This window comes from Panthera tigris, chromosome E1, assembly GCF_018350195.1.
Source record: "Panthera tigris isolate Pti1 chromosome E1, P.tigris_Pti1_mat1.1, whole genome shotgun sequence".
Classification (NCBI taxonomy): domain Eukaryota; kingdom Metazoa; phylum Chordata; class Mammalia; order Carnivora; family Felidae; genus Panthera; species Panthera tigris.
The window spans coordinates 28,909,069-28,935,921 of record NC_056673.1 but is presented as its reverse complement, the minus strand read 5'-3'; the positions used below and the strand labels follow the sequence as shown (position 1 = coordinate 28,935,921).

The 26,853-nt window shown below is 52.5% G+C and overlaps 1 protein-coding gene across 5 annotated transcripts in view; it reads left to right on the top strand.

The window, feature by feature from the left end:
- MSI2 (musashi RNA binding protein 2) overlaps positions 1-26,853 on the top strand; it is a 389,269-nt gene that overhangs the window by 319,739 nt on the left and 42,677 nt on the right. For 4 of the 5 annotated variants that reach the window (XM_042965665.1, XM_042965662.1, XM_042965663.1 and 1 more), the window contains exons 9-10: positions 10,389-10,503; positions 20,339-20,413. In XM_042965665.1, the coding sequence (XP_042821599.1) occupies positions 10,389-10,503; positions 20,339-20,413 (190 nt within the window). Of the gene's footprint in view, positions 1-10,388; positions 10,504-20,338; positions 20,414-24,342; positions 25,833-26,853 lie in introns of those variants that run through there. The other variant, XM_042965666.1, reaches the window with a different exon arrangement.

Here is a 26,853-nt window from a genome sequence, read left to right as displayed (position 1 = left end):
CACCCATCCCCTCCCTGAGGCCACTCCTCCTCGGCCCCGAAGACTGCCGCCACAGAGCTGATCGGGAACCAGCCCCAGAGTGGGGGGCGGGGCGGGTAATGTGGGTGGAATTAACTAGGCTTGTGTGTTCACCACCCTATTGGCCGCATCCTCCCCGCTCGTAAGCTAATTTTAGCCATCCATTCTGCTTCTGTTACCATTTATAAAATGAGAATGTCAAATGCAATATTAAACAAGCAGGATGAAGGCAAAAACAGGAAATGCCAGAGAGCCACTTAATAAATGAACCTCGTGTTTACGAGCGAGAGGGAGGTCCTGTGCCCCCCCACCCCCACATCACGCAAGCACATGTTTGTGTACCGGCTCTGTCCCTGCGGGTGGAGGGGTTTGCCTGTTGAGGGAGGAGAGGGTGGGGAGGCCGGGGTGGTAAATGTTTGCTGCTCTTCAGGCAGAAGCAGTTGGGCCTGCGGGGAGGCGGCCTCCCAGTCACCCAAGTTCTGGCTCCTTCACCCGTCGTCTGGGAAGGTCACTGCAGGGGGCCTGGGGAGGGTGGGGTCCTTCTGCCTCTCTTGGTGGCCCAGCCCCTCTGGACTTTCCCACGTGTGCTGCTCTCTGCACACCATCCACAGCGTGTGGGGTCAGCAGGGGGCATGGAGACCACTGGAAAAAGCTGTTTCCCTTTCCCTGCACCCCTTCTCTGGGGCCTGCTCTTCCTTTCACTTCACCCAGCTGCTCTGCCCAACTTCCCAGGCAGGTGCAAGCTAATGCTCAGCCACCTCTCTCTCTCTCTCTCTCTCTCTCTCTCTCTCTCTCTCTCTCTCAAATAGAGAAATTAGGGTCGCTGGGTGGCTCAGTCGGTTAAGCATCCAACTTCGGCTCAGGTCATGATCTCACAGTTTGTGAGTTCGAGCCCCACATCGGGCTCTGTGCTGACAGCTCAGCCTGAAGCCTGCTTTGGATTCTGTGTCTCCTTCTCTCTCTGTCCCTCCCCTGCTCACACCCTGTCTCTCTCTCTCTCTCTCTCTCTCTCTCTCTCTCTCTCTCTCTCTCGGTCTCTCAAGAATAAACATTAAGAAAAAAAAATTTTTTTGAATCCTATAAATATAGAAATTAAGGCTTTTGCAGGGTCTCTGGCAACGCCCCCCAAGGGCTGGGGGCGCGCAGCCAGCCTCGCAGCTGCCTTTGGGCACCTGCTGGAGGCAGAGGTGTCTTGTCACTTTGAAATGCCCTTGCAGGTTCCCAGAAATAAAAACAACAGCTGCTGCTGCCACCATCAGCTTTTTCCCCAAATAGTGCAGTCTGTGAACCGCCTTTTGCGCACCTTGCTGACGAAAGCAGGAAGACCGGGCCCTACCTGGCCAGTAGGTTGGGGGGGGGGGGAGGGGCGGGAGAGGTAGGGAGAAAATCGATGGCGGGGTGCCAAGAGCCTGCCGGGCTGGGGGGCGACGGCCACTTTCTGCCTCTCTGCTCCCTGGGCTTTGCGACTTCAGCACAGATGTGAACTGGCTTTATCACCTTCAGAGATGCTCACCTAGGCTCCCGTGGCGGAGATTAAGGCATGCCCCAACCTTGATCCGGCGCCAACACTTACAGGATTAGCTGCTTTAATTTCTTCGCTCACTGCAGCCCTGTGGGGCAGTGGGCACTACTGTTACTCTGTTTTATAGGTGAGAAAATTGAGGCACAGAGATGTCAGGCAGCTGGTTCCTGCTCAGAGCTCGCGAACAGAGCAGAGATTTAGAGCCAGGAACCTTAGCCTCTAAACTAGACTGGTGGAAAGGACAGGCCCCCGCCCTCAGGTCCAGATGGAGCGGAGGCTGCAGTCACAGGGGTGTGTGTCCCCGAGGGTGCTGGGGACCCGCTCCTCTCCCTGCCCAGACTCTGAGCCCTTGAGAGCCACATCCTACTGAATTCATTTCTGTGTCCACCCCCGGCCCCTGCCTGCTAAATGGGAGGTGTTAATAGTATTGGTTTATAACCTCCTTGGCTTTGTCATCGCTGAGTTTAATAAAACAGAGGAAACAGTGGATGAAATTAATTCTGGAACGAGGACGGGGGTTGGCCTTGTAGAAGGAGTCGCGTGCAAACGGGCCTTGAAGGCTGGCTAGAGGGTGGTAGGGAAGGGCTGTGCGGGCAGGGCCTGGGTAGCCGGTGGCCCAGAGGTGGGGACGGGTTTGGAAGTCGGGCACCTAGGATCGAGTCGTAGCTGTGTCATTCCCGGCCTCATCACCTTGGGCAAATCCATTCCTCAGGGCCTCAGTTTCCTTTTCTGTTGTCACTTCGGGCTGATAAAGCCAACTCAGAGGAAATGAGTTGATCAACGAGGGTACTGAGAACAGTGGGTGTTCTCTGAGAACGTGTGTGCCCTGCACTGTGCCTTGTATGTGTTACGTGTTCCTGTCACTCTGTGTGCATGCTATACGTGAGATGATGTGTGTATACACACACGTGCACGCTCACGAGGATCTCGTGGCCGGGCTGAGCATATAAAGAGTGCTCCATAAACAATGTGTTCCTTCCTCCCTACAGTAATCCTGCTGACTGACCGGGGAGATAGAGTCCAGATCTCATGTCCTGTGGGCCTCTCAGGGCTTCTCACAAATGGGTCTGGGTTGTTCATAGCAAGTGTGTGCCCTTTGTAAGGTGGATGTTTCTGCCGGCGGCCTTTACCCGTCTAAGCTGGCACGTCCGTCTGGTTTGCACAGTAGGCCCTTTTGTGAGGGTCTCTTGGCAGGAGGACCCTCTTCCGGTAGGGCAAGACAAGTCATCCTGTACATATGGGTTCTCTGGTACTTGGCCACAGGCTGGGCCCCGTCTACAAGGACAGTGCCTGATGGAGATGTCTGGGAGGGGGAAGCGAGGGGACAGAACATAGAACTCGCTTGCTGCTACCGGAAGTGCCCAGCTGAGAGGCTTCCCTGAGTCCACTGGGGGGCGGGGTGGTAGGCATGGCAGGATAGAGAAGCACCCTCCCCTTGCTGGAGTCACAGGAGGGGTCTTCCCAGGGCAGCCGCCAGGATCTCTGGGTGTGACTGCTGCACTTCCCATGATGGTGTCTCGGGCCTCGTCCTCATGCAGCCACACGCTCCTGCCGGTCGTGACTCCATTCTGCCTCTAGCCATGGACGAGTACAGCGGCTGGAGGGAATGGGAACCCTGGAGCAGACAAGGCAGCCTGACTCTCTGAAGGTCACTCAGAGGGAGATGCCCAGTGGGTCCATCTCGAGCTCCACACTGAGGAGGACCATGGCCCTGCCTGCCCTCCCAAGCCCTCCCCGCCTCCTCACTGGGCCCTTTCTATGCTTGTTGCTCGCACCTTGCTACACCATCAGCCTCCTTCCACAACTCATTCGGCAGCTGCCTTGAGCAGGGCCAGCTTCCTGAATATGAGGCCTGAGCAGCTACGAGACCCTATGTCCAGAAGGGCCTTGCCGGTTTCACTACTGCCACCACCAGCTCCTGTAATGATTGAACAAAGGGCCTCTCCTCTTCATTTCCTAGTGACCTGAACAGTTTCTAGCACATTCCGTCGCTGCCATGCTCTTGAGGCTAACTCCTGGTACGGTGCAGAGGGCAGGACAGTAGAGACTCTGTTCTTCGCCTGAGTCTCTCACCTTGTGTCTTCTTTGTTCTGTAGTTTCCTTGAGAGCAGCACCCCCCGCCCCTGCCCCGAATCTTGGTTATGAATCTATAGAAGCCCCATGAAAGGTCTTGCCCTCCTACACTCTCCAGAAAGGCTTCTGACTGGCAGAGAGGTCAACAGAGAACAGTGGGTAGGACAGAGAAAGCCTGGCCATGGGACAGCACAGGCCGTGCGCCGAACCGTGTGTGGTCTCTGGGGGTACGGCTCAGTCCTCCGGCCTCACCAGAGAGAGCTGGGCTCCAGGCAGGACCCCAGATCTTTACACTGGAGTGACATCCCCCCTGCCCTGTGCTTCCCTGGAACACGCTTGGGGCCTATCTCCCAGAAGAGGTGATCAGCTTGGGACTTCAGAGAAGCAGCATCAGGCTGGAATCCTCTGGAACCTGACTGGAGAGGTGCAGCCTGAGTTGGAGGAGAAGCTGGCAGGTCAGGCCCCTGTCTTTCAGGAAGTTCCACAGAAGGTGCTGCGCACGGGCACCACCACCCCCTCCCCCGCCAAGCACTCACCCGCCCAGAAGGCCTGCCCTTTGTTCCCTTCCCTTCCACCAACCACACAGTCAGTCCAGGTTGGTCTCTCTAGACACTAGTGAATTTTATCCTCTGACATGGGCTCCTCTCCCCCTGGAGGAGTACATCATTTCTGACATGCCCAGTTTGGGGTGAGAAGTGAAGCTGCAAACACTAGCCTCCAGGCCACACAGGGTCGCCTTGTCCTGGGTAGTAAATCAAGGCCACAGCCACAGGGCTCGGGTTTCCCCAGACCAAGGCCCCCGGCTGGTTTCCCTCCCAGCCCCAGGGCCATGTGCTGACTGGGGCTGTGTATGTAGAAACCAGGGAAAAAACAAAAACCTTTTCACTTCCCAGACCTTGGCATCGTCCTCAGACTGCCAGCCTCTTCCAAAAGGTGCCCGGCAGGGAGCTTGCCTCAGCAAGGGCTGCAGGCCAGTTGGGCGAGGCGGCCACTCAGAGTAGCTACAGGGAAGCCGTCCCCACGAAAGCCCCACTACCTTCTTCAAAAGCCGATGCTAAGTGGTCCCCCTGAGGAGAGGGTGTGGCATGGGACCGGCTCCCTGGGCATGGGCCATGGCATCAGGCGGACCTGGCTTCCAACCCGGCCTTACCACACGTGGTCTGGGTCTGCAACCACAGCTGAGGTGTCTAAGGTTCCTGGACCTCAGCTTCCTGTTCTGTAAGATGCATTTATACCTATAAAGGACATCATGGGGTCCCCGGACAGAATAAGACCATGGAAGTTATATTAGATAGAAGCATCGTGTCCATGTGTCCGTCCTGAGGTGGGTAACTGTACCATGGTTATGTAAAAACATAGGTTTACGTTTAGGAAACGCATATCATCACGTACACACTTGACTCTCGTAAGGTTCAGGGAAAGACATTCACAGGTATAGATGTGGGTAGAGACACGCCTACAACTGTCCTTTGTACTGTCCTCGCACTTCTTCTGCGAGTGCGAAATTATTTCTAGAGTTAGAAACAGACCTCCTTGCTGTGTTGGGCCCCGATGGGCAGAGGCGCCCCACCTCGGCAAGCAGCCGGCACAGAACGTCAGAAACCACACACTCAGGCCCACGTCCGGCCTCTGATTCATTCTCTAGAGGAACATGCCGCTGCCCTAACTGTCCTGCCGCTGCCCTAACTGTCCTGTCGTTAAAGGGTCCAGCTAGATCAGCTAAATCACTCTTCTTATCCGGTAACTGTCCAGACCACACCCACTCCTCCAAGGCCAGTTTGCCAAACAAAGCAGCCTATTTGAAGATCGAAAATTTAAAGCAAACCCCACCTACCTTTGGAGGGGTTGGCATGCCCTTGACATCCGGCCCCTGGCATAGGGTTGCTTCGTGGCTTTACCAGCCGTGAAACTGGAAAGCGGAGACTTCGTCTTGCTAATGTGAGCTGTCGGTCACAAGTGGCCTCTGAAGCCCCTTACAAGCACGGATTCAAATAGAATTTCCTGCAAATCTCTTGCCCCTCCGACCACACTGCTTTTTTTCAGTCGTGTTTTGGAGCTGTAGCCGTTGTGAGAAGCTGCTGAAGTGGGTTCTGAGGACCAAGACTTGGAGATAGATGTTCCTTCCACAGAATCTGCCCCCGCCCAGGGCTACCCCAGAGAAAGCACGTACCATAAGTGGGGTTCTGTTGGGGGCAGGGCTGAAATCGCTGGGACGAGAGGCCTGGTCAGCACGAGGACCCTTGCTTCTGTTGACCATGGGAGGTCAGGCACTTCCTTCCAGGCTGCCCCCTCCGGGAGCTCCCATGCCTGCCTCGTGCCCCATGGTGGAAGCGGGCCTCAGCGCCCACTAGCCCAAGAACCCAGCCAGACAGAGCCACGGCTGGGAGGAGGGCTTCCCGCTGTCCTGTCTGCTCGCTGCTCTTCACGGATCTTGCGTAGTAGTTAGTCTCCGAAGACAGCCCTGTGGTCTAAACTCCCAGTATGCACGCCCTGTGTGGACCCCTCCCACACCAATCTGGGCCGACCAGGTGTAACCAAGAACATGACGGAAGTGGCAGTGTGGCTCTCAGGCCTAGGTTATAAGAAGCCTTGCAGACTCTGCCTTGGTCTCTCGGGATTCTCATGCCAGGACAGCCCCTCTCTGGGACTCAGCCACCACGCTGTGAGAAGATGGAGAGCCGCGGGGAAGCCAGAGGTGGGTGCCTCCCATGGACGGTCCCAGCCGAACCTAGACGTCACCTGCCGTGTGAGTGAAGAAGCCCCTGAGTGAACCTCCAGCTGAGTCCAGGCTTTGGCTCCAGCCCCAGCCACCATCTGACCACAGCTACATGAGAGATGACAGCAAGAGCCCCCCTGGGCCCAGTCTGCTCACAGAACCACAAGAAAGCATGATCCACTGTTAACTCGGCTGTTACTCAAGGCCACGAAGTTTGGAAGTTGTTAGGTACACAGCAGTAGATCCCAGGGATGTCGTGTGTGGCCAGATGACCTGAGTGTGTGACTGGAGCTGGGGAGACAGGCTGGTGTTCCCCCTTTGGGTTCTGACTGTAACTCGGGGTATTCGTGCCCGGTTCTCTAGCTTGCACGGGGCCCAGTGGGAGGGTAGTGGGGGTGGGGGAGGGTGACCCAAATGTGGTCTAACTCAAGACGCTCCAGAGGCTGGCAGGCCCGAAAATGACAGGGAGGCAGGTTGACCTATGAGTATTTGCTTTAATGTTAGGAGAACAAGACAGTCAGAACCTGTTCTCTTCAACAGAATGAGAGCTCTCAAGGTGGAGGCCTGCCTTATTTATGTCTGCTTCGCCCACAGCCTAGCACTTGTCAGGCACATTGAGTCCCTCAGCGTGGTTGAATTGAGAAGACTGGGTTTCCATGACCCTAACGAGCATGTGAGTCAGTGCGTGCTCTGAACAGGACATCACAAGGGACCAGGGAAATAGGGGCAGGCCCTGGATCCCTGCTCCCTGAGAACTCACAGTCTGATGGAGGAGGTGAGGCTTCTGCCAGTCCGATGGGGAAAGGACATAGTTTTCATCTTCAGCAAGCCCCTGACCCACACTGCAGGGACTCAGAATGCAGGCAGAGAATAGCTATTCCCTCTTTCCTCTTGTATGTTTTCAAAGGAGCTGGGGGCTGGGTGGGCAGGCCTCCTGGTCCAGAGAGATCTTTTGAGAAACCTTCGGCGCAGGCCAGGCCAGGCTCCCTGGTGCGGCAGCTACCTTTCCCTGTCACTCAAGTGCCCAGGACGTGCCGGGATCCCCCAGAGAGTGCGTGTGCCATGGCCCCTGGCCTCGGGGAGCACTCACAGCTGACATAGCGGGTGGTCGACTGAACCCACGCAGCCGCCGCTGCCCAAAACAGCACCAGCAAAGACAGAGCAGAATTAAATGGAGCTGCCAGCCCTATTCAGTGAGAGGGAGAGTAGGTGGGTTTGTTTAAAATACTCCCATTACAGTCAGTTAACCTTTATGTTCCCTAAATGAAAACTGTATAAACCTGAAATTTTCGTTGATCAGGTTGCCTAGGAACAGGCAGCAGGTTTTCATAAGACAATGCAATAGATTGTCACCGATAGGGCCATTAGGAAGTGAGCTGGTTAGCGGTATTATTCCGGATCCCGGTGCTGGCGTCAGGTAATTATCTGTCTGCCTCTGCAGAGCACACCCATCTTCCTGGGCTCGGGCAGACTCTTGCAAATGAGCTTTCTCAGCCTGCTTCGGAGTCCCAGGGATGGAGCGTAGGAGCAAATTGTCACCCTGGGCTTATGAGAGAAATCTGAAAGACCAATTCTGATGAATGTATTTCGTTTTAATCACCTCTCCTTACCACTACTTGCAACAGTAACACTCAAAGCAGAAAACTTGGCAAATAAACAGCAATAACAAAATGCACCGTGGAAGTGAAAGAACCAAGTCGCTCTAAGGCAACTTTGGTATGTCTTTGTAATATTTTCCCCATATAGGATATGTATATACACTTATTTATCTTCCACAAAGATCCTATCCCCATATATGATATGCATCTACACTTACTTATCTTCCCCCCACCCCTTACATTTAGGGTGACCAACCATCCTGGACTGAGGGTTTCCCAATACTGTTGCATGTTATTATCAGCATACTTTTCTGTGGCTTCATAGCTTTCAGTCAGCTTGGATGAACCAAAATTGGCTAACTGATTCCCTGTTCTTGGACATTTAGGGTATTTCCTTTAGAAAAGTATTATAATCAGTGCTTGTCACCACAGTAGCCTTATCCATATAAGTTTATTCTTATAAAGTAGGATTTTATCCTGCAAGTAGGATTATTAGGTCAAAGAATGCATACTTGTATGGCTTTCGATATTTTGTCTTGTTGCCCTCCAAAAAGATACGTGCTAATTCCTACCCCTCCTCCCCATACTCTCTGGGGCTCTGACATCAAGGAATCCTGTCATCGCAGCCAATCTGATAGATGAGAAGGTATCTTGTTTAGGAGTATCATTTGTGATGTGTGATATGAAAGATATGTCTAATTACTAGTCATTTGTGAATTGCTTGTTCATGTCGTTCACCCATTTCCATTTCGGGATGCTCATCTCTTTCTTTTTAATCTATAAAAACTCTTTGCATGAAGCTTATCAGGCATATTGAGCCTGAGTATTGAGCCATTTTGTCCATGGTTTTAAAGACTGTGTGGTTATCACTCTTTAAAGAGCAAGAGTGAGTAATACCTGTTATCTGGTATCTCTGAAAGACCAGTTAATATTTTAGGTAATTAAAGCTTCCCCCAAGCCTTAAGCACTAAAATATTTTCTTAATGTTTATTTATTTTGAGAGAGAGAGAGAGAACATGCAGGGGACGGGCAGAGAGTGAGGGAGAGAGTGAATCCCAAGCAGGTTCCACACTGTCAGCACAGAGCCTGGCCCAAGGCTCATTCTCACAGACCATGAAATCATGACCTGAGCCAAAATCAAGAGTCAGACTCTTAACCGACTGAGCCACCCAGGCGCCCCAATGAAATATGTTTTTAATTGAAATATTTGGGATGAGAAGATTTGAGAGCTATCCATATCTCCAAAGTGGATAGCCCGTATAGGTCCCTTTAAAGCAAAGTATAAGGCACATAATGGAACTTCTTTATATCTCAGATACCCTGGCAACGATAGTAATTTTCTGTGTGATAGTGAGACCCTCAGCAGCTGTTGAGCCACGTGGAGTTTGGGCTCCTATGCCATCTGGCCCCCTTTTAAATATGGTACCTGATTCTTCTCTCCCTCGCTATCAGACTGTCATGCTGATTCTTTTTGCTTCCATAACAGCCCTGCCCTACAGCATCCCATCTTCATCAGTGACGGGGCTGATTACCAGTTAACGATGTTTGTTAAGTTTGTCTGTAAACTCAAAGAAGTAAGCACAGAGCAGGCATCTGAAACACGCTCTTAAAAATAGTGCAGCTACTTCAGCAGGCAACGGTTTTACCTCTCCCCTGGAGTTTGTATTCTACATCATTAAGGTGGTTAAGTAAGTGACTTCTGTGTTGTGTGAGCAGAATAGGATTAAGAAATTTTGGAGGCAGAAGGGAAATAGGAAAGATTAGCAACCACTCGAAGACGTAGCTGCAGAATGAGAAACCGGTAATCCAGATGGACAGAAGCGGTGTTTAATGTCATTACTTCTCCCAGGAGCATGCTGGGGCAGGTTTTATGGAGACGGTGGCATCGCTGACCTAGAAATTTTAAAACTCCAGCTTCCAGACCTGCACCTGCCAGGATATGGCTTACGGCACATTACGCAAGCCTGCTGGTGTTCAGTTTTGTCATCTGTGAAATGGAGCTGAAACTAACTGGCCTGTGTCTTTAATAAGAGAGAGAATCAGGTGGCCTGATGTGAAGGGTCACCGGCCTGAAGGAATTTGCAAGCACGTGAAGGGCCAAACAGTCGTGAGGGACTTTTACTACTGCTATTGTTTTTCTTCACAGATACACCCAGCAGCCATCGTCTGCACACGTCCCAGTCTGAGCACTCGGCGCCAGCACGTGTGTCTTCAGCCCGCGTCCCTGCCACCCCTCCAAACCCAATTTCATCCTTGTAGGATGAAATCCAAAGCAGGATTTGCAACAAGTGGCGTGTTTTCTTAAATATTTGTTTTGCAGGCCATTTACTCGGCTTGGCTATTTTTACAGTGAATAAGGAGCAAGGCTAAAAATACCTTAGCTGGTAACCAGATCCGTTCTGCATTTGACATTTACGTGGAATTCATTTGCATCTCATTTGTTCGCCTTTCTGTTTAACAGGTAGAATGTAAGAAAGCTCAGCCTAAGGAAGTCATGTTCCCACCGGGGACAAGAGGCCGGGCCCGGGGACTGCCTTACACCATGGACGCGTTCATGCTTGGCATGGGAATGCTAGGTGAGTCTGGGCGGGACCCTGGGGACACAGCAGAGCCATCACGGACTATACACCCAGCTGGGTCATCTACCAGTTGGGCAAGCTGCCTTACCTCTCTGAGCCTCAGTTTCCTCGTCTGTAAACAAAGGTGACAGGCCCCTTTGCAAGACATTTGTAACCATTAAATGAAGAGAGATAGATACATAGACAATAGATAGATAATAGGTAAATAGGGAAGTAGGTAGGTAGATAGGTGATAGATGACAGATAGATAGATAGATAGATAGATCATCTTGTCCCATGCCTGGCTCATAAGAGCTGCTTGATACTATTTTATCACCTTTCCGCTCCCTTTTCAAAAGGAGAAGAGCCACCCCCGGGTCCTCACTCCTCTCTACTAACTGGGCGTTCTTAAAGACCTAAGGACGCCTCGCGGCTTCACCTGTGTGAGCTGGGGCTACATTTTCTAAAACTTGGGAGAGGAGGGGGAGTGATGAAGGTGGGCTATAATCCTGTCTATTTAAATGATTAACATTTTTTCTCTTGGGATATCAGAATTTGCATTTAAATGGATGTTTTAAATGGCCTGTTTTACTCTTTATTTGCCAAAAAAAAAAAAAAAAAAGATGAAAGACAAAGTGTGTTTGTTCCGACAAAAAATGATCTCTCCTGGCTTTTAGAGAAATTAAGTTGCATATTATGCCCCTTCCTTAAAGGTATCTCTGTCCGTCCCGCGCAGATAATTGAAAATCTTACCGCTTAAATGGCATGAAAAATGGAGAAAGCAGTGGAGGAGCGTAATGGTGTGGGTCGCAACAATAATTAGAAATTTCAAGGCGAGAGAACGGTATTTTAGTGCAAGTTATTGTGTGTCGGGAAAATACTAATTAAATGGGATAAATGGTAGTTAATGGTAAAATTCCATTCAGGCACAGGATCTGTCTAGTTTTAATGGATTTTCATTTGGTTTGGCTGAGTCCTCCTTCTATATTGTTTGATCGGTTCTTTGTGTGTTTTCAGATTTGCAGCTCTTTGAATCATTCCTGGCTCAATTTTAAATGTATAAAACTTTTCTTGGCGTTATAAATTCTTAAAAAGAATTGTATCTATCTTGTCTGAGGAAATAACAAGGGGAGGTAAAGTTATTTTGTGGAACTTTAAGAAATGGAAAGAGATGCCATGAGAATTCCTGAAACTGGCTGCAATGGTACTTCTTCTGGAAGGAATTCTTTCGGTTTAACCAAGTTTCGATGGAAATTCCTATGTACTTCTTTAAAAATTGGCCAAACGATTCTAATGCTGATCTAGAAGAAGAAACACATGAGACTGAATAAGGAAATGTTTTCAAAAGAGTAGTGAGAAAAGGCCAGTTTGACCAAATAGCAGAACATAGCACAAAGCTACGGTAATTAAGTGGTGTGGTGTATAGGGACGTGCCTGTTGACAGAAAGTTAAAGCACCTGAACTAAATGTATTTCTGTGTATGAGTATCATTATTATACAGAAATGACTTTTAAAAATCAGTGGGAATTATCTCCTGGTTGGCTAGGAGACACTTGGCTAGCTCTTGCTTAAAAAGTCATTTTTATGTGGTTTTTACTTTATGTTGTATACCAAAAGAAGGTCTGAATGGATTAATAGTTTTAAATTTTAAAATCACATCTTAAAAGAGTTGCCGCCTGCTGGCATGGGGAGTCTTGAATTTTAAAGGTTGAGTATAAAGGCCCTGGGGCATAAATCCTTTTTAGGATCAGATCTTCAGAAGTGCCCTGTCTTTCTGAGTCTAACTTGATGCCCTTGACATGCTGAGGAAAATGGACTGTTTTCTTCAGGTGCAGAGGCGTGAGGCGAAGCCAGCTCACTCTTGTCAGTTGCCACAGAGCAAAGGTGCAAAGGTCAACGTTCGCCCCAGACTGTGTAGGCAAGGGCTGGGGACCGATGTCTCCATGGACACCCAAGCTCGGATCCCTGAACAGAGGGCATCCAGTGGTTTTAAGATGGGAGCCAAGGGGCGCCTGGATGGCTCAGTCGGTTAAGCATCCGACTTTGGCTTAGGTCATGATCTTGCGGTCCGTGAGTTCGAGCCCCGCGTCGGGCTCTGTGCTGACAGCTCGGAGCCTGGATCCTGTTTCGGATTCTGTGTCTCCCTCTCTCTCTGACCCTCCCCCATTCATGCTGTCTCTCCCTGTCTCAAAAATAAATAAACGTTAAAAAAAAAATTAAAAAAAAAAAAAAAAAAGATGGGAGCCAAGGCAGGGAGGCTTTGTCGAACCTGGGAGGTGTTCAGGGGCGAGTAGGCTTTGAGCACCTGCTGCGTGCCTTGCCCCGGGCTGGTGCTGGGAGACAGTGCTTATTAACAAGGTGGATGTGGTCCCTGCCCTCTGAAGCTCGTGGTCCGGTGAGCATGACAACAGTTAACAGCTAATCCTACAGATAGTTATCCTCATAGAGTTATGGGGTGCTTTAGGAGCACATAATAGAGAATGGAAATCAGTCTGAGGAATCAGGGAATACCTCCCTGTGGAGGTGACCTGTTAGCGGAGCTGAGAAGGTGAGCAAGCGAAGGGTGATCCAGACAGGAATAGCCTTAGAAGGTCAGGGTCCCCTTGTGGAAACCTGAGAGCCCACTGGCCTGGCGGAGGGGTCACGTCCACACGGGGCATGTGCGAGGAGGAGCGCCAGGCTCGGTGCCTCCAGGATTAGCTTTGACCCAGCTGGTGATGGGCAAACCCTCGTGGTCTGTGATTGGCTTCTGCTTCTTGAGGGAGGGATGTGTGATGAGTGATGAATGGCAGGAACTCACTCCCCTGCCCCACTTATTTTCCCATCTCTCATGGTTGAAGTTACGCCTTCCCTGAGCTGCAGTAAAGAAGTAATTGTTGGTTAAAAATGTTGTCGTGGTTGAATCTATTCGTCCTTGAGTTATGACCTCCCACGGGCCCCCCCCCCCAACCAATCGACATCCCTGTCACTTAAGGCTTTTGCCTTTTGCCCATGGAGGTCTGTTGAGGCTGTTACCAGGCAGAGCCCCCAGGCCTCAGCCAGCCCCACCTCCTGTCATAGAGATTTTCCTCCTTCTCCAGTCAAGCATAGAGCCCTTTGGATGGAATTGGTGGTGTTAGCCTAGCCTCCACCAATTGGGACGTGGGGGCTGGGTAAGCCAGTGGGGAGAGCCTTGGACTTGAGAACCAGGAAGTCTGGACTCCTCACCCCATGAGCTGTGTGACTTGGGACAAGTGACAACATCTCTGTCCTTCGGTTTACCCCATCCTTAGATAGGAATATGGGAAACTCTCACTTCATAGGGTTGTTGATGATAAATGAAACCATATCGTGTCCAGCCAGTGCTACATTTCATCAAATCCAAGGTATCGTAGGTGGTGAAATTCATCTTTGTACAAACATTCAGAAAGAAAAATAAATATGCTGTTAATTAACCTGCACCAATGCTTTCTTATCACAATGACCGTGAGATAGAGCCTACTTTCCGAGATGTGAAAATGTGAAAAGATAAAAAAATGCGTGTCTTCCAGTCAACAAAATACGGCAGTAGGTGTTATTAGTAAAGTAGTGGGGAGCCCCAGGCCTTCCCACCCAAGCAGGTGCCCAACACCCTTCCACACTGCCCAACACCCTTCCTGCCAGTGACTGGGAACACAAAGCAGCAGGTGTGACTTGTGCTGTGGCACCTGTAGTCTCCTGCTCCATTCAGACCCTCAGCCCAAGGAGTTGGATTATCTTTGAGTTTCTGCCTCCCAAAAAAGATCCGTGCACAGGGCTCCAGGCCTCATCAGACCCCAGTCCTCCTGAGGCCCCAGCCACTATGGTGAAGGCCTCCAGACATTCGCTGAGATGGGCTTCCTGAGAGCTGCCAGAATGTTCCCCCAGCCAGGAACCAGCTCAGCCCAAGGTCCAGGTGGAAGGGGTGAAGCACGCACAGTGCCAGGGAACACGCTCACAGTCTCACGGCCTGGTTGGCCTCTTGCCTCCTCGGCCAGGCTGGAGTGTCTGCCGAGCCTCTGATGCACTTGCTGGAGACTCCCGGAGCTGCCCTTCGCTCGCATTGGCATAGCCTGGCATCCCAGGCCTCTGGACTCTCTGGGCAAGGAGAGTGCCATCTGCTGTTTCGCTTCTTCTCTCTTACCACGGTGGCATCGGGCGGAGTCTGATCCTTCGCTAAGGTGGGATGGCCTGACATGTCCCCACAAGTCACCTGGGTCTCCTCCCACCCCCCATGGCGTTCATCTGTCCTTGGAATCACTACCATCACCCGTAACATGTCAATGCCATCACTATGACAGTTTGGCTGATGAACTCGGTGCAGACAGAAAAACATTTTTTAAGAGCTCTTTAATGAAATGAGGATTCAGTGATTGACATTTTTGTTGTTAGAAGAGCAGAAAAAATCTGTAACCCTTGTACAGATTTTTAGAAGTGAGACTATTAAACCATGAAAGCTTTTAAATCCATTCGCTCAGCAAATATTTATTGAGCACCTACGAAGGGCAGGCACTGTTCTAGGTGCTTAGAATGCATCAGGGAGCAGACATTCTAGGGAGACAACAGATACACTGGTCTGTAAATGACTCGGGAACTGTGAAGCTAATTTTTAAACGCCCTTTAAGGTTTCCTCCGTGCTTGGGGAGATTGCATCAAAGGGAGGCTGATGAGCGTGTAGTTGCACTTCATTCTTTCTTGATCTCTCTTGATGTGGCTCTGCCTACCTCCTTGGGAGGAAACCTACAGCTGTTTTGGTTTTAGCTTTCAGAGCCTTTGACAGAATCTTAGAATAATCAGCCCGATGGGAATTGCTTTAAAAGAATGCAGGAGAGCGGTGGAGGGGTCGTTCTGAGGCCAGCTCTCCCTGCCTTTGAGCCGGACAAAACCAAAATCAACTGAGGCCCTTGGAAAAGTCTTTTAGCAGCCTTCAGACTTGGTTCCACGGCCTTGCGGCGGCCAAGAGGTGCCCACAATTATCCAGCTCGGTGCACTGGAATCTCTGGTTTTTCTTTTTAAATTTTTTTTAATGTCTATTTTTATTTTTGAGAGGAGAAAGAGAGACAGAGCGCAAGCAGGGGAGGGGCAGAGAGAAAGAGAGACACAGAATCGGAAGCAGGCTCCAGGCTCCGAGCTGTCAGCACAGAGCCCGACGCGGGGCTCGAACCCACGAACCGTGAGATCATGACCTGAGCTGAAGCCGGACGCTTAACCGACTGAGCCACCCAGGCGCCCCTCTGGGTTTTCTTAATGAAAATCGACTTCATAAAAGCAAACATGATTATTGCTGATATATTTTTTTCCTTTTGGCCTTCTCTGCCCTCAGCCGACATAGTCCTACTGCCTTTAACTATCTTGGCCTCGCTGGGCACACTCTATTTAACATGTGTGATGCCGCTGGTAGAGTGCTACCTCGTTGTTGAGGCCTTGCAGAAGCTTCAATCTGCAGGCCCGGAAATAGACCCTGTAGACCAGCTGAAGAAAGCCTAAGGCATTCTTAACAATGCTCATCCTGAGACGTCCCTGTGAAGTCTTGACCCATTGTTCCCCGACATTAAGCCCCTCTGAAATGAAAGGGGGAAAAAAAATCATCATCTAGAAGAGACCAGCTGTAATCCGCGGGTGTTCACTCACAGATCAAAAGGAGATTGGCTGGAATTTAGAGCCGCTTGTCTAGACCCATTTGTCTTTCCCCAGAATATCTGCTGAGGTGCTTCCCGAGGAGGTCTCCATTTGTTCAGCTGTTTCCTGGTGGGCAGGAAACTCAAAATCTAGCCCTTCCTTTTCCTTCTAGCACAACACAGTGCACCAGAACTTTCTGTGATGGTGGAAAGGGCCTATATTTGCACTGCCCAAGATGGTAGCCACTAGCCCTATGTGGCTACTGAGCATTGAAGATGTGGCTCCTACGACCGAGAAGCTGGAGTTTTTCATCATAATTTAGACTTAAATTTGAATTGGACAGTGTAGGCCTAAAGATGCTCCTGGGCTTCGGGGTCTGGGCGTCTCGGTAGACCTTGGCCTTCACGTCCTGGCCTGGGAAGGGCTCAGGCCCTAGGTGTTGCATCTGGATGCATACCTCACTGAGCCAACGCGGTGCCCTGGGCAGTGCTCTGCAGCCCACTTGGCACATATGTCATGCTCGGGCAGGTCCCTGGATAAGCAGCCCTTTTCTTGTCTCTTTCAAGTCGGGGGCCTGATGGGAGCAATTTTCCGTGACTGAGTAGCTGAGTCACAGAGCCCGGGAGAGGATGAGTCATATGCCCAGCCTAGAATGCAAACATATTCCAGGGTTGGAGCGAACATCTTCTAGAGTTGGAGCAAAGATCGAGAACCACAGTTCAGAGAACTCTGCCGGCATCCCCGAAAGGAGGCCCTGAAGTGATCTGACTGGCAGATTCAAATGCTGTTGTTGATTTCTGACTTGCTTTCTTTTTTTTGTTTTTCCCCACAATGGAGAGCCTGTCCTCCAGAAAGGTGGCCATCCAGGCAGCAGGCTTAGTTTTTCCTTTAGTGACAAGAGATAATTACTGCGGGATTGATCAGGCATCCAGAGTACTGAGCAAATAAATGGTGCAGTGGCCGGTGCGGGAGGGGCCCCGCTACTCATGGAAGGGGTGGCCGGGTCATCTCGCTATAATATGGCTTGATGGAGCGTCCACGTCGGTGTGCTCTAATGTGGTGTTCATATGCAGCCAGCCAATTTCCCCGTGAGGCCGGGGCGCTGAGCCGTTGGAGCAGAGCTGGGCTGCACAGCAGTAAATGAAGAGGAAAATTGAAGTAATGTTGTATTATAAATTTATGATTTCATCTGCCTGACCCAGAGGATGTTCACGATGGGGGGGCGGAGATAAGATTCCCCCCCCACTCTGGCAGGTGCCAAATTCTCATCTTGGTGGTGCAGGAGACAGTATTGACGTGTCCAGGAAGATTGGGGTGAGGCCCAAAATTGGGGTGAGCTTGACCGTGCTTGTCTTCCTTCTTGTTGAAGACGGTCACATGTGCCCGGAAGAAAGCAGATCTGGGAGATCTGACTCCCTCCCGAGTCAGGGAGGGGCTGGACGTGCCGCCCTCCCCCCCACCGTCACCCCCCACACACACACCCTGAAGGAGTCTTGAAGATGACACATGGGTCTACACTTCTGCTGTCAGATTAAAATATTTCAGACCCCTAGTGCCACGAAGTTAGAGGCAAAGGAGTCATTTTTCACCAGGAAAGCCCCTAGGCAGCAGTGATTTGGCTGTTTGCATATAATCCGTTTATCAATATTGTTGAAATAATGGTTTAAGAAATCTAGTCATGAAAGATCTGATTTGATAGCAGGTGATTAATTCGGAGGAGAACTGAGCTGGCCAGCCATGAAATAAATACCAGGAAGAAGCCGCTGAGCGTGCGTCTGCTTAAGGCATCGAGTCTTAGCCTCTATCCCTTCTTCTCTGTCCCCGTGTTCCTTTCCGCACCGGGTGCCAGAGCTTAGCGTTACACTTGGATACCCTGCTCCTCAGCAGTCGGTGCAGAACCGCCAGGTCATCCTGTCTTGTCTGGGCAGCCTTCTGCCGGGGAGACACCGAGCGCCGAGCAATATACACCCAGGGAAAGAGCAGGCGACGAGGCCCTTTTTGGGGTGGAAACAGGTCAGTTGGCCAGTGAGTTGCGACTGCAAATTTGGAAAGGCTCTGGCTAAAATAAGGGAAGGGAAGGGAGCCACGGCTGGTCTCGGTTGAGAGTTTGGGCGCGTCCATGCTGCATGGGACCTTGCAGAGCTTTGTACGGCTGGCAAGACTCAAGCTGACAGAGGACAAGGAAGACCCTCCCCGCCAAGGGCATGGCCTTGGACCAGAGGCAAGCGTGGAACCCAAGTGTCCTGATGCCCACAAGGGTGAGCCCCCCTTCTGGGTCTGATGACAGTTCCTCTGGTGGAGCAGGAGTTATGACACCAGCAGGCATGGAGATGTGAGGAAGGGCGGGTCCCACCTCTGGACCTCTAAGGCATCAAAGCTCTATGAACAGGCAGCAGGAAGACCAGCAGACTGTAACTCAACACTGCCGGAGTCCCCTCCAGATGAAACCTCAGGAATGATCCTGTTCCTTTAGCCTGCGCCGCAGGTCAGAAGATGCTGGTAATGTGTCCAGATGCACTTGGGACACGGATGGTGAGACCCCAGAGCCTGTGTCTGCGGGTGTTGAAGTTGCTGTACAAAACCGCAGAGACACTGCTGCCCTCGTGGCTGGAGGGCATGGAGACTATCATAAACCCCACCCATCAGAGCAACTTCCTACCAGCATTTTGGTGGCAAGGAACAGAAACAACTCTGGCTGCTGGAAGCAAAAAAAGGAGGTTGTTGGCAGGGGCTCATCAACACACAGAATTGCCAGGAAGGCTGGAGAATAGACAGGAACCGGGGAGCTGGGCGGTCAGCCACAGCCACAACCCAGGCACAACCCAGGAACGACCTGGTCAGGAGGCCACCGTTGCCGCCGCCGGGTGCTGGGCTCACGCTGATGTCATCAGAATAAATTCTGCATTACCGCCCCCTCCTCCGCCCCACTAGCCCCAGAAATGGATCCAAGGAAGACTTCCGTTGGCTGAGCACAGGCTCATGACCTACTTCCCAGCTGCCTAGCTCAGAGAGAGCAAGGGCCCTTTTCTGCTTCTGTGATGGGAGGCAGGCCTCTCTCTAAGACTCAAACACAGAAATGGGGTTCAGGTGCTGGGCAGCCGAAAACAATCAAAGACACCCACCTCAGAGGTCAAAGCAAAAGTCAACTGCTGAAGAGCATGAGTGTAGTAAGAGTCCGATCCATTGAGTGGAGGGAGGCAGAGTGGGCCTGACGGGAAGGGAACAGGGGGGTAGCCACGGGTCTCCGGTGGCCGGTAGAATCCGTCCAAGCAGGCCACACACCAGCCTTCTCTGTAGCCTGGGTCAAGAGGCAGGGACATAAACCGTGAAGTGGCCGGAGCAAGCACGATGCAGGGTCGAGAGCCGAGTGGCTGCTCACTGGGAGTTTCATAATATATCACAGAGGACCACACCAACACCAGAACGTTCCATTAGTTTCCTCTGCACCCCACACCCAGCCTGGCAGCAGTTTCCACAAGCAAGCACCCCACAGTTACTGGCCACCCCCGGGGTGACCTGCTGAGATCATGTGGAAAATACGCTTTCTGTGAAATGCCCGTGAAAACATGTGGCACGAGGCTTCGGGGTGCGGGCCACGCTTCTGGGGCACGTTTTAACCCAGCCAGAACCTCACCGTTCTCGGAGGGCCTTGGGAAGATGCTGTGACACCCTTTGGAGTGTCCGTGCCTGGACATAAGCCCCTGGGACCCTGCCTCCCTTGGGCCATGGCTTCTTAAGCCCAGTGTTTTTCCAGAGGCACAGGGTCAGCCCTGAGTTTTGCCCCTAAACTCTCACCCCCCAAGTACTCCTGCTTTGTCTGGTGCTGGAACTGCTGCCCGCTGCCTTGGGAGGAGGCATTACAAGGACTTTAATCTCCTACTGTCAATAGCTTTAAGGTAAAGTACATTCAGGGTAAGCTCTCCAAATGTCAGAGCCAGGCGTAGGCCCCGTGTTTGGCGCTAACGCGTGGCATTTACTCTGCAGGTTCCAGAAAGTGCGTGGGCTTTGGGGGTCTCTCTGCCCAAATACAGGTTAATTACCAGCAGGCTGACAGCGGTGCCCCCAGCCACAGTAGAGAGGTGACCCAAGCCCTGGCTGGGTAAAGACCCTCACGGGAGACAAATCATTTTGTGCAGGAAAATAACTCAGGCTGTCCTCATTCTGGCCCTTTCTGGGATTTCACCCCAGACCTGAGGCAGCTGTACTAACACGACTGATCTTTCTCTCTGTGTTCAAGGCTATCCCAACTTTGTGGCAACCTATGGGCGCGGCTACCCTGGATTTGCTCCTAGCTATGGCTATCAGTTCCCAGGTGAGTGTCTTTGTCTCCCAGGGCTTTGGGGGGGCTGCATTTGAGGGGAGGCGGGAGGATCCCTAGAGAGAACACAACTCATACACCTGTCCATTCAAGAAATGACCTATAGGAGCTGAGGTTCAAATCCTCTGAACTCCAGGGTCAGGATGCAGCTCGATGTCTGATTAACCAAAGTGTGTCCTCGGTGCCGGGTATTTGAAAGCAGCAGCTTTTAGGGGAAGGGGAAAGAGCTGAGGCAGGAGCCCTCCCTCTCTCTACCCACTCTCTTTTGTCTGGAGCCGATTACAAGTTCTCACTCACTGGACTGGACTCATCCTCTGCCTCTCCTATGTCCTTCCTCCCTCCCTCCCACCCACCCACATCCGTCCTTCCTTCCTTCCTTCCTCCCTCCATTCCCCCTCACTCCCGCTTCCTTGAGCTTTTCCTGGCGACCCTGACTTCTGTGCCCTTCTGTGTGTAACTGTGGTGTGCCGTTGGGGTTTGGGTTCGCTGTCGTGAGTCGGGGTGTGTAGATGGTCCCTCCCCTGCATGTGGGTGTCAGAGACTCGAGGCAGAGCCCACGGTGGTGCCCGTTCACGTGCCCAGGGTTCCCCAGCTCCCATGCAGCTGGGAGACCTGGGACCCCCACCTGAGGCAGGCAGCCCGGACAGGCACGGTCTTGCAGGGGTGAGGGAAAGGGTGCTGAAGGAAGCAATGTTTATGGGGCTTTACTTGTCCCTTGAGGGGGTGAGCCAGCCTTTCCCTGACCTGGAGTACAGACGGTATATAGGGGCACCTGGGGTGTCTGTGTGCAGAGATGGACAGCCAGAGTTTCTAGAGAAGGCATTAGCAACAAGCTTTGTCTTCTTGGGTCCTCTGCCAGGGTGGGGGAGGCTCCCTCAGGGGCTGGGCTTCCAGCAGTTTCACTCCTGGTTGGTCATCCTGCCTGGACCCAGAGCTCTGAGAGGCCCAGGGAGCTCGGACACAGTCCTTAGAAGATCACATCTGGAAGCCAGGGAGGAAGGCAGGGGAGAGGTTCGTGAGGGTCTCACCCAGTATTTGCACGTCTCTGACTGAGCTTTGGAGCAGGGAAGGGTGCTCCAGAGGAGGTCAAGAAGCATTTGGGGCACTTGGAGACATGCCCTACGGGTAATAGATCCTCACTCAGCGACAGAAGCCCTAGGCTCTTGCCTGGTCACAGGCGGATCACCTGACATCTCTGGGCCTCATCTCTGTCTTCTGTAAACAAGGGGTTTGGGCAGGATAGTCCCCGGGGTCTGTGCATCTTTCCGATTGTAGGGTTGAGAGGGGCAGGGGCGGCAGACACAGCGGCAGAAGTTCCGTATGGAAGAGTATGAGTAGGAGAGACTTCCCCGTGAGCGTGTCCCCTGGGGCCATCAGGCCAGGGCCCTCCACAGGGTGGCTCTAAGGAAGCCTCCCCACCCCCCCCCCCGCTCGTCTACAGCAGATGGCTGCTTTGGGGTGCCTGTGGGCCCCTTGAAGCAGGGCAGTGGGCACCACAGCCAGTCTGCACCTCCATTAGACTTTCCCCATCTACAGATGGGGACCCTGAGGCCTGGAGAGGCAGGAAACCCTGTTCAGGGGGGTCATAAGCAGCAAGGAGCAGGGCTAGGATTTAGACCCAAGTGGTCTGGGTCTTAATTGCTGCATTACACTCTCTCTAGCGTCCATCTGTCCAGTACAATCGCACTAACCACACGCAGCTACTATAATTTAGATTGAAATTAAAATGAAATAAAATGAAAACTCCAGTTTCTCACTCACCCTGGCCACACTTCAGTTACTCAGCAGGCACATGTGGCTGGTGGCTGCCGTTAGCACAGCACGTAGAAAGTTGGGCTGGATGGCGCCATTCTGGAGCATAAAGAAACAGGTGGGGGGTGCATGGTCCACACACGTATGTGCATGTGCTCACTGCCCCTCCCAGGGAGAGCTGGCGGGTCAACGTCCCTATTCACTGCTTGCCCATCCTCCTCAGCCCAGAAGCTGGTGGCAGTTTTAGGAAAGCCTTTCATGCCCCTCTCCCTCCCCTGGCTTCCTCACCAGGGAACATATAGGCTCCCATCCTGACTCACTGGGAGCACCGTGCCGCTCTGCACACCTAGCTCAGCCCGCCTCCCTTCATACGCAGGTTGCCATTGCCCCTCGGTGAGGTCCTAGTCCCAGGCAGGCAGAGTTGGGGGATCCTAACATGGAATGATTTGGGGGGTGACCGTGGATCCCATGCTAAGGGCCCTGTCTCGTCTAAGAGCCTGCCCTTGCCTCACGAGCCATCCCAGGAAAAGTCTGGTAAACCTCTGTCTAAAGGACTTGTGTCCTTGGATCTGCCCTCAACGGACATGTATGCCACACAGAGAGGCGAGAGTGACCGACCAAGGCTGGGTAGGATGACATAGTCTTCCAGCTGCCCAGCCCTTCACTGGAAGCCAAGGCTTTGGGAACAGAGCAGAGGTGTGAGGGACCTGGAGTGGGCTAGGACTGACCCTGTCCAGGGTCTGTGTGTCACAGTCACCGGTTCCTGTAGCTTAACCCAGTTGGCTGGACTTGATGAGGACAGGAATCTGTCTGGCCAGAGGCTCCCTGACCCGTGGGACTTGGCTGTCCTCTTGTCTCCCAGCCATGAGACTCTCCAGTCCCCACCCTTGCAGCTCACACCTGGGTGTGAAGTCTCTTGTGTGCCCTCACCACCGATGGCCATGAAGAGTGAGGCCACCTGCTGTCGGGGAGGGTCGGTGTGTGGAGTGGCCCCGGGCTGGGACGAGGTGACCCCGTGGCGGGGCCTGGCCGCCCACATCACCCTGGGAGGAGGCAGGCCGGTTTCAGAGTCCAGCCCCCGCTGCCCTCGCCCCCTGGAGTCGCTGCCTCTCGCGGGGCAGACGCCCCATCTGCTGTTCCCCAGCAGCCTAGGTAGTCCCCTGTGGTGGCTCCCCTCGAGAACCAAATTTGACCCCTCCTGGAGCCTCCGCCCCGGGACAGGGTCTGTGAGTCGGGAGCTTTGGAATGCCCTGACATCTGCCTCTTGCCCCGTGCCTGTGAGGAGTGTTCTACTGGGCCTGGCGAGTGGGCTGGGTGCAGAGGGACGGCCCGGAGGAGGGCAGCCCAAATCTGCCCTCCGCTCACCCTTCTCCGGTGGACTCCGTTGACCCCTCCCCGCACCCTGGGGCTCTGTGAGTCGGTGACAGCAGCACTGCCCTCCCCACCAGACGGCCCTGAGGTTTTTGCTTCGTGATCTTTCTTGTCCGTGTCCTTGCCAAGCGCCACTTCCCCCATTTGCCGCCCCCAGTCTCTCTCACGATGTGTGGGGGCGCCGCACCCTTCCGAGCCCCTTTCTGGACCCATCCTTGTGGGGCCGTGCGAGGGCTTACCAGGAGAGATGAAGGGACACCCAGGTCCCAGAGAGCCCCTGAGGTTGTTCACAACCGTGTGCCCTGGGTCCCCTCTCAGGACAGAGGGCCCTGCTTTTCACCTGGGCAGGCCCTGTCTGTGAATACCCACCTCCTGTCCTGTGCTTGGCTGCCCGTGTCCCTCAGCGGAGCCCCGTTCTGCCTCTGTGACCTGGGTGGCAGCACACCGTCCGGGGCCGCACGGTTGGCGTTGAGCGGCGCCTGCCTCTGCCCACCCTCAGGATTCTGTGAAAGTGAGTGAGATGCTGGCAAAGAGGGCTGGACACGTATGGGTAATTGTTAGAGTGAGGAGGAGTTCTCTAGAAAGATCAAGTGGTGACCAACCACTGTGGAAGCGGCTCCCTCTTCCCAGGCCCAGTGTCCACCGCGTGCACCCCGTCCCCGTCCCCTGAGGATCAGTACTGGGGCTCAAAGAATGATGGTCCTCATCGGCGACCTCCCTCGTTTCCTCTCTTTCCCCCCGCCCCCTGGACTCTGGTTTCCATGTAATCTGTTAATTTCTGTTCTTATTTCACTTTGCAGACTATTTGCCGATTTCACAAGACATAATTTTTATCAACTAGCTCTTAAGAGAGGCATAACAAAGCGGGGTTTGCTACCATTACTAGACAGAGGACACAGTCCCGGCCGGGGCCAGCCCAGCCACGGTCCGTGCCCGCCGAGACTGTCCTAGCTGCCCGCTTGAACCAATGTTCTTTTTCTCTTTTTTAATTCTTGGAAAAGACTCATGTCCTCACTGCCTCACTCAGTTTAAAAAGAAATTTTTTTTTTTCTTGTGCGGTCCCCTGGCATTTTGCTTCTTGTACCCAGTGTGAACATTCTCCCCACCTACCCCAACCTCCCACCCTCACCTGGAATGTAACGGGACCAGAAGGAAGCTTCTCACAAACTTTGTAGAGCCTCCTCAGGGGAGTCCAGGAAACAGGCATCAACTTACTTTAAATATTGACCAAATAGGCTTCTTGGGACATTCCACGGGGTGGGCTTTTAGTGCGGATGGCCCACAGGAGTTGGGGATATGTGACTTGGAGCACCTATGTCCTATAGTGGACAGTGCCAAAAGTGAGCACACACACACACACACACACACACACCCTGTTCCTGTAAATACTAATGTGTAGAAAACTGAATCTGGAAGGAAAACTGTATCTGAAAAACCAGCATTATCTGGTTGTTTTTGTCTTTGGGAGCCAGTCCATCAGTGGCTATTGCCAATAACATAAGTACACCTGTCCCTGAGAAGGGACAGCAGAGTCACCTGGGTGCTGCCGTGTCTCGGGCACCGTGGGCACAGGAAGGAGGGGCCTTCCCCAGCACCCCCACCCTCTCCTCCCTGTCCACCCTGGCTTTGAATTCCCTGGTGGCATCACGGCCCTTTGGCCCACTGATGTAGGAGGGGACAGAACACAGAGGGTCTCCCTGATCTGACTGGCACCCCTGATGGTCACCCCCCCCCAGAAGGGCTTGCTTTTCCTGTGATCCTGATCCCCTCCACCTCTGCATTTGAACTAAAATGCCCCCACTCTCTTGGACTGATGAAGTACAGCGCAGCAGGACCCTCAAGAGCCACCCCTTTGTTTATGCGCATAGTTTGTGAGAAGTGACCCACCCACGTGTTTCCACTGGATGTTTTTGATGTGAGCAGATCCATCTGTTTGAATGTCACTGTCCTTGAGACCCAACCTGTGTGGTTTTGCTCGTCTCATTAAAGATGCTTGATGTAATAATTGGTTAGCCTCCTTTGATTTTCCTGCAGGCTTTTTCACGAGTGCTATTTTTTTTTTAAACATAGCTGTACGGCTCCTCCCCCTCCCCCCCCCCCCTTATTTTGTTTTGCTATGAATTGCTTTGCTTTGGTGAACTTGTCCTAGTATGCTTGCCTCGCAGACGTTACGGCCATTGTGAATTTTCTTCATCTCTGTAAATAGTTCATCTGTGCTTCTCCCTAATGACGTTTTATTTTTCTCCCCCTGTAAGCAACTGAGGTAGAAAAATAAATTGTTTATCACGGACGTGCTGTGTGCTGCTGTCTCTTAGCCTGACAGTGTCCTGTTCTCGCTCCGGGGGAGGTGAATGCATGGAATAACTGGTACCAATGACAGCCCAGTGCAGTTTCTGAGAGCATGTGGACTCCCCCCTGGCTGCTGCCTGTCGCCAGCCCTCCCTGCTTCCCCACGTCCCCTGCATTTGTTCGAGGCGGTCCTGTCCTTGAGCGGAGTGGCAGACCATGTGCACGCACTCTGCATGCAGCAGCTGCACGGTTAGCCCCCGCGGCCCTTCCTCTGCCATCACTCCTGCCCTCGAGAGAAAATGTCACTGGAACATCTGGAGCCCCTCCCATCTGTGCCCCAGGTGTGTGTAAGCTCGTGCACATGCTCGTGCACACCGGCCTATGTGTGCTTTGCACATGGTTTGCTCTCCTAACTCCCCTGGACAGTGTGGGTTGGAGACGTGACGCTACAGGGACCTCATTTCCAGGTCCTACTTGGCCATGTGGTTGCCATGTGACCTTAAGCAAGTGATTTAGCCCTTTAAGCCCCCGGGATGATAACAGAGCCTAGTTAGGTTGTTAGAATGAACTAGGATAACGTGTATCTGGGAACGTGCCCTGTAAAGTGGTAAATGCTGTGCAGTTAGAAGGTTTAGAAATCGTGTTCTTTTGTCACTCTCCAGAGTGGTTTTGTCTTCCTTGTCAACCTCAGTGGAGCTGCCCATTGGTGGATCTGCTTGTCAGTGAAAGAAATGATATAAGATCCCCGAGTAAAGCCAGAGAATTTCTGGGACTTCTTGCCCACCCTCACACCCCAACCCTGCAGTTTCAGTTCCTCCCCATCTGCACATTGGCAGGTACTAGATTAGGTACCAGGTCTGGACGTGAATGAGGCTCACTCCTTGAAAATGCTCATAGTCCCGCTGATGGAGAGAGAACCAGTCGTCAGGGCCATTGGACATCATGACACAGGTGCTTAGCTATAAAGAGGGAATCTCTCTTTGCTACAAGGAGACAATGGGTGGCTGCTTGTCCAGCCTAGG